Source organism: Sturnira hondurensis, unplaced genomic scaffold (assembly GCF_014824575.4).
Source record: "Sturnira hondurensis isolate 20B ecotype Veracruz unplaced genomic scaffold, ASM1482457v3 Scaffold0024805, whole genome shotgun sequence".
NCBI classification, from domain to species: Eukaryota; Metazoa; Chordata; class Mammalia; order Chiroptera; family Phyllostomidae; genus Sturnira; species Sturnira hondurensis.
This window is the reverse complement of record NW_028097436.1, coordinates 1,977,463-1,992,357: the sequence shown is the minus strand read 5'-3', so window position 1 is coordinate 1,992,357 and position 14,895 is coordinate 1,977,463. Positions and strand designations below refer to the sequence as shown.

The following is a 14,895-nucleotide window of genomic DNA, read 5'->3' as shown; positions in this document are numbered from 1 at the left end:
GATTATCTTTTTTTCTTTTTCTTTCATTTTAATGTGGTAGATTACATTGATTTTGAATAGCCCTGGGTTATTTTGAGGTGTATTATTTAGTTTCCAAATATTTGGGGATTTTAATAAATGTCTTTCTGTTACTGGTTTTTTTATTTAATTCTTTTATAGTCCAAGAACATGCCTTGTATGATTTGAGTTTTTTTCAGTTCACTGGGACTCGTTCTATGGCCCGATCTGTCATTTGTGGATCTTTTTCTATCGGTTGACGTCTCTTCTAACTGTGGATGAGACTTCCCCCTGCCTTCACACCTGGTAACGGGGAACTGGATTCAGACATTGTAAGTGTTACCTCGTTGGGAGTTAAGTTGTGAGGAAATCTTTGTTCTTCCCGGTTCGAATTTGTTCTTTGTTAAATGGGACCAGCACAGCCTGTAACCCAGGGCCAGTTTGGTTGCTTACCAAGTTGATAATCCTTTTCCTTTTCTTAAGATTTTGTTTATTTTCAGAGAAGAGGGGAAGAGAGGAAGAAAGACTTTGATGTGAGAGATAAACATTGATTGGTGGCCTTTCACATGTTCCAACTGGGGAGGGAACCTGCGACATATCACTTTGGAGTGCAAGTCAACTGCCCCAGCTGCCCCCGCTCAGGGCAAGGCACTATTCTTGGGAGCACAGTGCTCGGTGGTGACAGATTGCGGGGTTTCTGGACTCTGGCTGTGGAGAGTGTGAACTGCTCCAGCCCTGTGGAAGGGCTGGGAACCGATTCCATGTGTTTGTGGTGTTTCCATTGGTCCTTCCCCTGGACCTCAGCCGTGATTGGTGGACTCACAGGGAAGTGTCTTCTGCACCTCCCCCCATGCCCTGCCCTGGTTGCCTGACCTCCCTGAACTCTCAACTCTCCTCCTCTGAGGTCACTGCTGGGCTCTGTTGAGGTCGCTCTTCCCTGCACTTGGACCTGGAGACTTTTCAAGCAAGCAAAGGCTCCAGTAGAAGGCTCTCTGTCTGGGGACTGCCTCCCAGGCATCTCTCCCTGACATCCCATGCTGTTGGGTGTCTAAAACCCACTGTGTCATATGGGTGGCCCACTGTTTTAGTTGCTGAAGACAGGATAGTTCATCTGGCCTCCAGTGGGTTCGTGGGTGCCCACATGTGGAAGTGAGATACATATACTCTATGAAAGAAAAATACTCCAAATTCATACTGATATTTCCAGTTCAAATAGATTAGCTCAGAGTTACCTCTTTTCCTTTCTATTGAATTTATTGAGGGGACACCAGTCAAAAAAATTATACAGGTTTCATGTGCACAGCTTGATCGTGCATCATCACCTGTATATTGTAGGGCCTGTTCACCACCCCAAGTCAAGTCTCCTTCCATCATCATTTATCCCCACCCCCCACTCCCCAAGTGGCAGTCACCACAGTGTTGTCTGTGTCCGGAGTGTTCTTTCTTTGCTCCATCTCGCCACCTGGCCCAGCGCCCTCCCACTCAACAGCCATCAGCCAGTCTATGTCTGAGTCTGTCTCTTTGTACTTGTCTTTCCTTCTGAAACAGCTTGGTTCGAAAGACATGACCAACAGTTGCTCGTTTTTATGTTTCTTCTCATTTTATTCTCACAACAAACCTCAGAGGAAGACAAAATACCAGTTTACAAAATGTCACTTTATTGATGAGAAACCTGGAGTCTGAGCCTCCAGAATGGTAGGTTTACAGCCAAGCTGCAGAAAGTACCTTCAGGGGCCTCATGGTGACTTTGCTTTACCTTGGCCTGCAGAAAGTACCTTCAGGGGCCTCATGGTGACTTTGCTTTACCTTGGCCTGCAGTGCATGCAGCACAATCCCACCCCACCATTCTCTCCTCCCCGCCCCTTCCCACCACCACCAGAGCTTCTGTTTCCTCCTTTATGAGTCAGGCAGACCTGACTGAGTCCCCAGGTCTCTTCAGTTGCTGGCTGGCTCTTCTCATTCGCCTTCCCTCCCAGCAACATGCCCATGTTTGCTCACGGCCCTCTCGGTAAGTAGGAGTGACCCTGGTGTATTTAACTTAAGAAGCTGTGGTGCTGTTCTGTGACCCATGCACAGGGTGGGCATGGCTGGCTCGCCCTGGGACCGGTCCTGCTGAGCTGTGAGCCCACGTCCAAGGTGCTGCTGGTGTATTTGCATTTTCAGGCTGATGGTTTTATTTTATTTTATTTTTTTTAATTTAATTTATTTATCTTTAGAGGGGAAGGAGAGAAACATCAATGTATGGTTGCCTTTTGTGCGTCCCCTGCTGGGAGTTGGCCTGCAGGGAACTGGCCTGCAACCCAGGCATGTGCCCTGGCTGGGAATCGAACCGTGATCCTTTTGTTCGCAGGCCTGTGCTCAGTCCACAGGCTGATGGTTTTAAATTAACAGCTTCTACAGCCTGGTTTGGGATCATTCCCTGAATGGTGTTTTGCCTCAAATTCATACATGTATGGAAGAAAATAGTCACATTTTCACTGTAACTTCAGTGTACTCAATCCCACAAGAATTTGGCTTTTATCATCACATTCTCTGTGCTTCACTTGTGACTTCTGTCTGTAAGTCAGATCAGTAAACCTGAAACAGTCTTAGCTGGCACCGTTTTTATGTGAGATCTGTTTATTAGAGCGTATACCACGAAGAACCTGATGATAAAGATGTGTGATTGGGGAGGTGTGCTGAGCTTCTTAGTAAGTTTGTTTTTTTACTTCATCTAAAACCCTGCCTTAGTTGCTGTCGTATTTTTCCTCTTACTTTTTAACAAGGAAGAGATCAGGTAGAAGAAACGAAAGGAACTGCAGGCGTGAGTAACGTCAGCCATGTGCCTCTCGTGTCCTCCCCACTTTGGCAGTGCTGTGGCCAGTTCACGGGCAGGTGTCACCCGTGGTCTGACAGCAGCAGAGCCTCGGCAGGCCCCGCACTGTGCCTGTGAGGGGCAGGGAGGAGACAGCTCAAGGAGGGCGCTCCTCCCGACTTGTGCTGCTGCTGCTGCTGCTGCTGCTCCTTTGGGCAGCTCTGCACCTAGGTCTCTGCAGTAAGGTGGCTGGCTTTGCTGTCTTTAGGGACACCTGCATGTCATTGTCCAATGTCCTTTATCTTTGAAAAACTATGAAGACTAGCTTATTCTGCCCTAACCAGTGTGGCTCAGTGGGTTGAGCATCATCCTGCAAAGTGAAGGGTCACCAGTTCAATCCCTGGTCAGGGCACATGCCTGGGTTGGGGATTCGATCCCTGGTTGGAATGCGTGTGAGAGACAGCCGATCAATGTTTCTCTCTCATATCGATGTTTTCTCCCTTTCTTTCCCCCTCCCTCCCTGCCTCCCCCCACCTCGCCCTGTCTAAAAGCAAACAAACAAACACTAGCTTGTTCTGTTACCTCTACAGTCCTTCCTGGTCCCCAGTTTTCATTGAATAACTTCCATTGGCTTAGTGGTGAGGGGCAGTCTTTGTGGATTGAGTGTCACCATGCTCAGCAAGAAGTTAGACAGGACAAGAAAGGGGAAGGGGGAAGCAGGAAGGTGACGGCATTGACGAAGTGTCTGCCAGGTTTAGTCATTGTCCTGAGGGCTCTGTTTGCCGGCCTCTCCGGCTTCACAAAACCATATGAAGAATTCACTGTTGCTGCCGTGGCTTAGATTGGGAAACTGTGGGAAAAGCTGCCCATGTGTGTAGAACGTAGACTTCTTGTTCTATAATCTTCGATTGCTTTGTTGCAGCCTTTCTCTTTTAAATATTCATGTAAATTTAATTTATAATTACTTTAAATGATATGGCTTATAGTAATCACTTGGTACCAGTGATGAAATAGACTGTAGTTGAGTTTATATCTGTGAAATAATCTCTGCAGTTAAAGATATGTATTGATTTACCCACAAATAGACATAATCCTTAAAATAAAAATTAAAAAATACCTATTTTATTGATTATGCTATTACAGTTCTCCCGATTTCCCCCTTTTATTCCCCTCCACCCTGCACATCTTCTCTCACCCACTTCCTCCCCCCACTTAGTTCATGTCCATGGGTCATACGTGTAAGTTCTTCGGCTTCTACATTTCCTATACTATTCCTAACCTCCCCCTATTTTCTACCTATCATTTATGCTTCTTATTCCCTGTACTCTTTCCCCCTTTCCCCCTCCCCTTCTCCACTGATAACCCTCCATGTGATCTCCATTTCTGTGATTCTGTTCCTAATCTACTTGTTTGCTTAGTTCATTTTTGTTTTTGTTTTTGTTTGGGGGGTCTGTTGTTGATAGTTGTGAGTTTATTGTCATTTTACTGTTCATATTTTTATGTTCTTTTTCTTAGATAAGTCCCTTTAATATTTCATATAATAAGGGCTTGGCAATGATGAACTCCTTTAACTTCACCTTATCTGGGAAGCACTTTATTCACCTTTCCATTCTATCATGCTGGATAGAGCAATCTTGGATGTAGGTCCTTGCCTTTCATGACTTTGAATGCTTCATTCTAGCACCTTCTTGCCTGTAAGGTTTCTTTTGAAAAATCAGCTGATAGTCTTATGGGAACTCCTTTGTAGGTAACTGTCTCATTTTCTCCTGCTGCTTTTAAGATTCCTTATCTTTAATCTTGGGTAATGTAATTATGATGTGCCTTGGTGTGTGCTTCCTTGGGTCCAACTTCTTTGCGACTCTCTGAGCTTCCTGGACTTCCTGGAAGTCTATTTCCTTTGCCAGATTGGGGAAGTTCTCCTTTTTATTATTTGTTACAATAAGTTTTCCACATTTCTTGCTATTTCTTCCTCTTCTCCTCCTCATACCCTATGATTCGGATGTTGGAACATTTAAGGTTGTCCTGGAGATTCCTAAATCTCTCCTCATTGTTTTGAATTCTTGTTTCTTCATTGTATTCTGGTTGGATGTTTATTTCTTCCTTCTGCTCCAAATTGTTGATTTTAGTCCTCATTTCCTTCCCTTCACTGTTGGTTCCCTGTACATTTTTCCTTATTTCACTTTGCCTAGCCTTCACTTTTTCATCTATTTTGCAACCATACTCAACCATTTCTCTGAGCATCTTGATTATCAGTGTTTCGAACTCTGCATCTGATAGGTTGGCTATCTCTTCATTGCTGAGTTGTATTTTTGGAGCTTTGATCTGTTCTTTCATTTGGCCCTATTTCTTTGTCTTGGCACATCTGTTATGTAGTAAGGGGCAGAGCCTTAGGTATTTGCTGGGGCTGGACAACCCATGTCACTGTGTTGTGGCTGCACTGTATGTGCAGGAGGGATCTGATAGGGGAATAGTGCCGCTTATTCAGCTCTTGGTTACTTCCCCCACTACCCACAAGCAAATTGGGCCCTTCTGGTGCTGGTTCCCAGGTGGGTGGGTTTGGGTACAGTCTAGGACCCTGTGTGTCTCTCCAACAAACTCTCCTGTGAGACTGGGAGTGTCTCCTGCTTCCTCAACCCCCAGAGGTGTTTTCAGTAAGAGGTTTTGAGGCTTTATTTCCTCACACTGGAACCCTAGGTTGCGTGGTCTGTCTCACTCCCCAGTTGTTCCTCCTGTTTTATCTGCACGCAAATGTGGGACCTCACCTTCTTTGCCAGCTGCCACCTCACCCACTGTGCCAGCTGCTGCCTGGCCATGTGTCTTCTCCACCCTGGCTCCCTGGCTCTGCTCTTCCTCCCTGTCTGGATGAATGTTTCTCCTTAATTCCTTTGTTGTCAGACTTTCATACAGTTCAGTTTCCTGTCCGTTCTGGTTTGTTGGTTTGTTTGTTTAATTTGTTGTCCTTTCGGTTGTGCAAGGAGGCAAAGTGTATCTACCTATGCATCCGTCTTGGCCAGAAAAATAGAGATTTTTAAAGCAGTGACTTTCAACTGGTGTGCTGCAAGAATTATTAAAACATGTAATACCTGACTGTTTGGTCAGGGGCTCTGACCTCTTTTCCCTTGGATTGTGAAATAAAAAATGACATCAGCCAACACAGTAGCCATCCAATATGAAGGCCCTGTCTTGAACATTAAATATTCTGGTCATATAATAGAGTTGCATCTTATTGGTCACATTGCATAATAAGATTGTGTCTGATTGGTTAATTTTTGGTACCAGAAATCCTTATATACACTTAAAGGTACCTGATTGTTTTTTAAAGTCACTTTGGAGCAAAAAAGGTAGGTAATTATTGTTGTTGTAAATCAATCAAAATTATACCTATTTTTTTTCAGATAGGCAAGAAAATAATATATTTTTGGTATGCTGCAGAATTTTAGTAGTTTATGTGTGCCATGATATGAAAAAGGTTGAAAATTATTGCCCTAAAGAATAACCAGTAAGTTGGTCTCACCCCTCTGGGAGGGTCTAGATGATGAAAGGAAGGTTGCTGTGCCGTGTGCTTTGGTGGCGTAGTGGCCCTGAGAACGGTACACCGAGGGGCCTGCCTGACAGCCCGGGCCTGGGGAGTTCTGACCAGAGACTCAGCGTGCTGCTGTCTCATCCTAAAACGACTGGTTCGGATGGAGCCTGTTTGAAATGCATAAAACCTCCGTTTTCACTTCTTGGGATCAGACCTGCTATTGAAGGGGATTGAAGAGCAAAGGGAAGAAGTCTGCTGCTCCTTGGAGGAAGGCAGCACTGCATTCAACCCAGGGAGGAGGTCGCAGATGAGATGCCCTATTTGTAGTTCCAGTGGCTGAAAGTAGGCGGATCATGATCAGGAAAAAGATGAAGTTTGATGACCTTTTTAATACTCTCAATAATATGCAACTCAAATTGGGACTTTGTTCGATTCACTGACTCTTTCTTTTGTAGATTTGACCAAAAGACTAATAGAAAATGTGTTTGAGATATTTTTCAAGAAGTTGTAATTTGAGGATTCATGAAAGAACCTAATTTATTAGAAGGAGTAAATACCAGTAACCCACAGACTTTTCATCGAATCTGATCTGCATTTAGGGGCCTATAAATATATTCTCTTTTTTTGTTGTTGCATAATCCTTAAACCTCGAATTTCTTTTTTCCTCTTTCATGAAAGCGTGGCTTAAAAGAAAAGGCCAAATCAAAGATTTGGTAAAATGCAAACTATTTCACGTTTGTAGACAGGCTGCCTTATCTTCTTGGCTCTGCAGAAATACACTTTGGGGATATAAACAGCCAGTAAGCCGCTTAGGGAAGAATTCCAGCCATTCGTCTTTCCCAACCTTGGACGCAGCAGCCACGGGAGATAGCCAGCAACTCCCTGCTCTTGTTTAGTTTCCTCAGACAAAAGAGGAGATTGTGGTGGTGCCTGCTAGTGCAGTACAGCAAAACTTGTTTCTCTTGCCTCTTATCATCACCTCATGCATCGGAGGATGTTGGAGCCGTGGGGACCTTTGGAGCCACCTGGTCCCAAGCCTAGTTTACAGGTGGGAAATGGAGGCCCAGGCTGTGAGACTCATCCAAAGTCATGTATATTTAAAGGGTAGAGTTGATTTTCAGTTCTGTTTTGTTGAACTCTAAGGGTTTCCTTTGTTTCCCCTTTCTCTGTAACAAGTTATGCACATTCCAAAGAGAAAACATGATCCCCGCCGAGTGGATTGGTTGTGAGTCTGTTCCTGAAATAGCACCAGACTCACAGACACCGGGATCGCCAGTCACAGATTTCCATGGCAAAGCTTGTTCTTAGAAGTTGGGTTCTCATTTAATGAGAGAAACCAAAGGCTGACGACATGTTGGGAATCTGTCTGGCTCTTCTGTTTCTAGCTATTCCAGGGTGACCTCCACCTTACAGACCCACCTGGTACTGTGTGACAAGTGGCTCTTCACAGGATCAGTCTTAGTGACAGCTTGGCTGTTTGTAAAGCTGAGTTACTTGGGGCAAGGTACTCACCCTGTCTGAGTCTGCGTTTCCTCATTCAATAACGTGGTGTGTGGCATTCCCTCCAAACGGTTACTATATTGCATGTGGCCAGGAAACCATAAAATGCAACGGAAATGCGGTGTCCTAAGGAGGGGTCGAGGGAGGGGGTGGGTCTGAAGTGCGCAGCTGGAGTGAGTATATGACAGTGCTAACTGTCTGGACGGCTTGTTGGTACTCTTGCCCAAAGACGTGAAACGTCCTCTGAGCTGTCCCTGCAGTGAAAGGCTTTGTTGAAGGGGTGTGTGCTTCCCATGGAAACCTCTTCAAAAGCTTCAGTTGGGAAGGCAGGTTCTCTCTTACATAATAAGCAAAGTGGCAGGAGAGGCAATTTTGATATCCATTTATTAGAGGTGGGGGAGCCATAGCTGCTGAGATTTGGAGGAAGAAGTGGTGAATCTCTAAATTGATTGGTGGGTTTTATAAAAGCCACCGCTGTGAGCACCTTCTCTGTGTCTAATCCAGTGCCATAAAGTGTGAAAGACATGAAAGTCGTGTGGGACCAGGTCCCCCTTGGGGAGGGGTTTCCCTTCCAGTTGGTGGCGGGCGCTAACGCAAGATGATCTGTGATTAGAAAGCCAAACTGTGTTGGAAGGAAAAGCTGCTGTGGGACGTCAGAAAAAAGAGGCGTGCAGGCCCACAGGGAGTCGGTAGTCATCGGTCAGATCGAGCGTGAATGTAGGCTTTGGACTGTTACAAAGAAAAAGATAAGCTGGTGTTTCGGGCAGGGATAAACCATGGGGTGAGCACAGAATTTAGGGAAGAATGTAAGAGTCGATTGGAGCAGAGCCGTGGTATTTGGCAACTAATGGTGATAAAGTGGACAGTTGCGGCTGGGATAGTTTTTGGAACGTTTTGATTGTCAGGCTCGGGATCTAGGATTTAAGGAAACGTATTGGTCTGTGGTCTAGGCCTGTTAGGTACTGGGCCGCATAGCAGGAGGTGAGCTTGAATGCAAAGCACTTAAATCATCCTGAAACCATTCCTCCAACCCCAGTCTGTGGAAAAACTGTTTTCCACGAAACTGGTCCCTGGCCCTGGCTGCGGTGGTTCTGTGGATTGAGCATTGGCCTGTGAAACAAAGGGTCACCGGTTCGATTCCCAGGAAGGGCACATGCCTGGGTTGCAGCTGGGCTCCTAGTAGGGGGCACACAAGAGGCTACTACACATTGATGTTTCTCTCTCCCTCCCCCTCTGTCTATAAATAAATAAAAATCTTTTAAAAAAAAAAGGTCCCTGGTGCCAAAAGGGGTGGGGATTGCTGGTCTGTGAGGTGTAAGCATGTGTGTGCACACACACACAACAGTCCTGGGGAGGTGTTTGTGCCTGGAGCTACTAGTGCTGCGAGCTGCCTTTGAGCGCTGCTTACTCTCCTGATGACTAATAACAAGAAGAGATGCAGCCAGGTCATTACCCAACGTGTGGCCGCATTGCAGCCTCACCTTCAGACACTTCCTGTTTCTTGTTGCATGTGGTAGTGGGAGGCCCCGGGCCAATGGAAGGCAGTGCATGGGGACTAGGGGCAGCCAAGGATGTGAGAGCTATGTTTTCTATACAAAATTAGCCCTATATTCAGCAGGCAAAACATTTCAGTCAGCTAGCAGTCGGATGAAGAAGATGAACTTCAATGGGATGGCAGCTATGGGCCGGTATAGGGGTGGGGAGCTGACTCTGTGGAATTTGGTGCAGTTTCTCCTAACATGCTTTATCAGCTTATCCGTGTGCTGATTCACAGTCCAGTTCAAGAGCCCAACGATAAATCTATTCCAACATAATGAGTCCAGGCTTCTGTGCTGAGACTCGAGGAGAATACTGCTTAGGTGGTTCCCGTAAAACAGAGGCCCATGCGAAACAGCTGTGCCAGGGGTGTGCCCTGCCACTGACCTGCGGACGGCAACTGTGATGCAGGGGAAAGCCCCCGGGGCCGGTGCTGCTGCAGATGGAGGATCTGCTGCAGGCCCAGGAAGGAGGCATAGGACCCACGGTCGGCAGTGATGGGGACGGTGCAGTGGGTGCCATGCACCACATTATTAATATGGGAACTGAGGCTCAGGAAGGGTAAGCACCCTGATCGGGGACCAACTTTAATCCCCTCCTGAGATCAGTGACTGCCTTGTGCTTATTGGAGCTGCAAGATGGGAATATTGTAGGTTCCCTGGTTGTTGGGTGAAAGGTCAGAACTGAATCTCTAAGTTGTTTGTATTTCCCTGGGAGGATGCAGATCACTCATGATGAGAGTGAGGACAAGACATGAATCGAATTCCTTAAAAAATATTGAGGTGTCATTTACATCCCACAAAATCCACTTGTTTGAAGTATGCCGCATAGTGATTTTGGGTACATGTACAGGGCTGAGTAACCACCACCACCCAGTGTTAGGATGTGTCTGTCCCCGGCCGGGCACCCTGCGGAACTCAGTCATCACTCCCACCCCAGGGCCAGGCAGCCAGTGACCTGCCCTGCCCTCTCTGACCGATGTGCCTGCTCTGGACATTGCAAGTAGATAGGAGCCTACAGTGTGTTTTTTTATAGGGCTTTTATTTATAGGGCTACACATATTGTAGCATGTGTTCCTATTTCATTCCTTTTTGTTGCTGAGTAATATTCCACCATGGATGGACCACATCCATTTTCCACTCATCCATCAGTTAACCAATTGTCCCGTTTTTGGCTGTTGTGAATAATGTTGCTATATTGGCTGTCATCACAAATAGCTAAAAACAAGGTGATTTTATTTATTTTTTCCATCTTAATTTTCAGTTATAGGTCACCTTTACTATTATTTTTATTAAGTGTATGGGGTGGCATTGGCTGATAGGATGCTACAGGTTTCAAGTGCACATTTCTGTGACACGTGACCTGTATAATGTACTGAGTGCTCACCACCCAAAGACAGATCCTCTGTCGCCATGTATGTGGCCCCTCTACCTTCGACTGTCCCCCAACCCCTTTCTTCTGGTAACCGTCATACTGTTGTCTGTGTCTGTGAGTGTCAGTTGAGCAAATTCATATGGTTCTTAGCTTTTTCCTTCTGACTTCACTTAATGTAATATTCCCAAGGTCCATCCATGTTGTTGCGTATTTCATCTGTTCTTGAGGCTGAGTAGTATTACACAGAAGCACCTCATCTTCTTTACCCAGTCCTCTGTCGAAGGACACTTGGCTTGTCTCCATGTCTTGGCCACCGTGAGTAATGCTGCACTGAACACAGGGGTGCGTGCATCTTTGTGAATATATTTTGAGTTTTTGAGTTGTTCAGATAGATACCCAAAAGAGGATTGCTGAGTCATAGGGTAACTCAATTCCTAATTTTTTGAGGAACCGCCGTATTGTTTTCCATAGCGACTGTACCTGTCTACCTTCCCACCAGTGAATGAGGGTTCCCTTTTCTCCACATCATCTCCAACACTTGTTATGACTAACTAGTCTTGTTGATAAGAGCCATTCTAACCGGTTCTAGGTGCTATCTCTTTGTAGTTTCGATTTGCATTTCCCTGGGAGTTGGCCATTTTGAGCATCTTTTCACATATCTGTTGGTCATGCGTATGTCTTCTTGGGAGAGGTGTCTGCTCAGGTCCTCTGCCCATGTGTTATTTGGATTGTTTGTTTGTTTGGTGTTGAGTTATATTAGTTCGTTATATATTTTGGATGTCAACCCTTTGTCGGAGCTGTTGTTTGCAAGTGTCATCTTCCATTTGGTTGGCTGCCTTTTTGTTCTGTTGTCAGTTTCTTGTGCTGTGCAGAGCTTTTTAGTTTGATTGAGTCCCATTCATTTAGTTTTGCCTTTACTTCCCTTGCCTTTGGGGTCAAATTCATAAAATGTTCTCTACAACCAAAGTCCATAAGTTTAGTGCTTATGTTTTCTTTTCTGTAATTTATTTTCAGATCTTATATTTAGGTCTTTGATCCATTTTGAGTTAATTTTTATACCTGTAGGCAAACTATAATATAGTTTCATTCTTTTGCATTCCAGTTTTCCCAGCATCATTTTTTGAAGAGGCTTTCTTTTCTCCATTGTGTGTTTTTGGCTCGTTTGTTAAAAATTATTTGCCCACATGCCTGTGGTTTATTTCTGGGCTCTCAGTTCTGTTCCATAGGTCTGTGTGTCTGTTTTTCTGTCAGTAGTAAATGCTGTTTTGATGTTGTAGCTCTGCAGTATAATTCGAAGTCAGGTTGTAGGATACCTCCATCTTCATTCTTTTTTCTCAAGTTGCCTTGGCCATTCAGGGTCCTTTGTGGGTCCATACAAATATGATGACATTTTGTTCTATTTCTTTTTGAGAAGGGCTGTTAGGATAAGGACTGCATTAAATCTGAGTATTACTTTGGGTAAAATGGCCATTTTTAGTACGATGACTCTTCCAGTCCTTGAACACAAGAGTACCTTTCCGTTGCATTGTGTCTTTTTCCATCTCTTTGAATAATGCTTTGCAGCATTATTAAATCCAGCAAATCGAGTACAACAACACGTTAACAAAATAATTCATCACTGTCACATGGGGTTCATTCCAGGGGCATAAGGATGGTTCAACGTCTGCAAAGGGTCAATGTGATATACCACATTAACAAAGCAAGGGATAATATCACATGATCTTTCAATAGATGCAGAATAAGCATTTGATAAAATACAACGTCCATTTATGACTCAAACACTCCATGTAATGGATATAGGAGGGAAGTGCCTCAGCATAATAAAGGCCGTCTATGGCAAACCCTCAGCCAACACCATACCCAGTGGTGGATAACTGACAGCTTTCCCTGTGAAACCAGGAACAAGACAGGGATGCCCTCTCACTCTTATGCAACTCAGTTCTGGAAGTCCTAGCCACAGCGGTCAGGCAAGAGAAAGGAATAAAAGGTATCCAAATTGCGAAAGAAGAGGTAAAAGTCTCAACTTTTTATAAATGACATGATTCCGTGCACGGAAAACCCTAAGGACAGTTATTTCGTATTGGTTTCAGGTGTACAGCATGGTGGTTAGACAGCCGTATGGGTGGCTTTAAAACAATAGAAATGTGTTGTCTCAGTCCTGGAGGCCAGAAGTCTGAAATCAGGGAGCTGGTGGGCTACGCTGCTTCTGCAGGTTCATCCTTTGCTCCTGCAGCTGCTGGTGGTCGTGGGCCTTGGCTGGGGTCAGGTAGCTTCTTGCTCTGCCTCGGCCTTCCCTGCGCCTTCTCTCTGTGCCTCTGGGAACTCCTGTCTTTTACTGCGCTACAGGTGAGTGATAGCACTCAGGGCCTGGGTTGGTAATCTAGGAAAATCTCCTCCTCTCAAGGTCCTTAAACCAATTCAGTTGCTTGGTCACACCAGGTAGCATGTACACCAGGTAGCATGTGCAGGTCCAGAAATGTGATGGGGTATCTCTGAGGGGCTGTTTTTCTGCCCATCACACGTGAAGACTCATGTGAAGTTTTTGTGTAAGCCTGTTTTCCGTTCTCTTGTAGGTGACGAGGTGTGGAATTGCTGGGCTATATTGTAAATTTATATTTTAACTTTTTAAGAAACTGCCAAACTGTTTTCTGAAGAAGCTCGTCATTTTAGTCTTCTACCCGCGGTGCATGAGGGTTTCAGTTTCTCTGCATTCTTGCCGGTTGTCAGCCTTCAGAAATTTCAGCCACAGCAGCGAGTGTGAAGTGGTAGCGTGTTGTGGTTTTGATTTGCATGTCCCTGATGACTAGTGCTGTGCAGCGGCTCTTGATGTGTTGTTCATCAGCCGTCATCTATGATTCTTGGTCAGTTGTCCCTTTAGAGCTTTACTCATTGGAAAATTGGATTGTCTTTTCTCTCTGGGTTCTAAAAGTTAGTCTGCTGTGTTCACAGTCTGGCCTGGTCATTGCTGGTCCTAAGACCATGGTGATTAAGTTCACCTTGATCAGAAAGTACTGGGGCAACCCAGTTTCCCGAGGTGCCCAGAACAAGGTGGCCATCCCCACACTGCACTGTGTCAGTTCTGTCATTAGCCACTGTCAGGGAAGCTGGGAGATGGCGTACCTTGTGCTGCAAAGTCATAGCTCACTGGCGGTACAGGCTGGTTGTCATCTGATGAACAAGGGGACTGCCAGCAAAGCCTCACAATGTACTCTCATCGTAGCCTGTTTTTTTTCTTTCATAACTCTTATAATAATTTTAATTAAGTAGTTATTTCTGTAATAATATGTTTAATATCTTTCCCCCCCCCTTAGACAATAAAAAATCCCTGGTTCAGGGACCATGCCTGTGTGTTCTTGTTGCCCCCTCTCTGGCCTCTAGCACGATACGCACGCCCAGCAGGCCAGTAGCCAGGGCTTGCAGGTGGCGGACCTCAGTAGAACACCAGGAATGGTGGGGGGGGTTCTCTGCTTTTCAGTGGGCGACTGACTCGCGTGAAATCGTGAAGTCGAGGGTAATTAGTTGGTTAAGTAGCTCATTAACCGCAGGGCATGTTGCCGAGTGACAAGTATTTCCACTGCCGCTGATGCCGTCTCCCTCCTGCTTCTCATTCCCAGCGATCTACAACTACGACGCCTCTCAAGATGTGGAGCTCTCCCTGCAGATCGGAGACACGGTTCACATCCTGGAGATGTATGAGGGTGAGTCTGCACGGCCTTCACCCTGGTAAGGTGCTGGGGGCGATGGGTAGCAGTGCCTTAGGAAGAAGGCACTTAGAGCAATTATCAACGTGCTTCACTTCCTGAGGGATGGGTGTGAAAATCCAGGAAGTCCTTAGGTGATGTGACTTCACACAGAGGGCGGTTTCTAAAGAGCCAGCTGAGTACAAGAGTACAAACACACTCAGTCACTAGAAGCAAAGTGTGTGACTGTGTTGGGCTGAAGTGCTGCTGGCAGAAGGACCGGATGCAAGGCTGCCTTGGGACAAACAAGTGGGGTGCTGGGCTGGTGGGGGCTCCAGAAAGCAGTGCTGGTTAATTGGCTCTTTTTGCTCAGCACTAAATGTGGCCAGCCTGGGGAAGAAATGTGGGGGAGACTCCTGGGATTGCTGAGTTTCTGGCAGAGAGTTAGGTGAGCAGTGCAGCCGGTCCAGAAAGCCTCCTAGAATTGTTTG

The 14,895-nt window shown here is 45.6% G+C and overlaps 1 protein-coding gene across 5 annotated transcripts in view; it reads left to right on the top strand.

The window, feature by feature from the left end:
- DOCK5 (dedicator of cytokinesis 5) overlaps window positions 1-14,895 on the top strand; it is a 197,287-nt gene that overhangs the window by 41,118 nt on the left and 141,274 nt on the right. For all 5 annotated transcript variants that reach the window (XM_037038679.1, XM_037038680.1, XM_037038678.1 and 2 more), the window contains exon 2: window positions 14,339-14,422. In XM_037038679.1, the coding sequence (XP_036894574.1) occupies window positions 14,339-14,422 (84 nt within the window). The remainder of the gene's footprint in view (window positions 1-14,338; window positions 14,423-14,895) is intronic.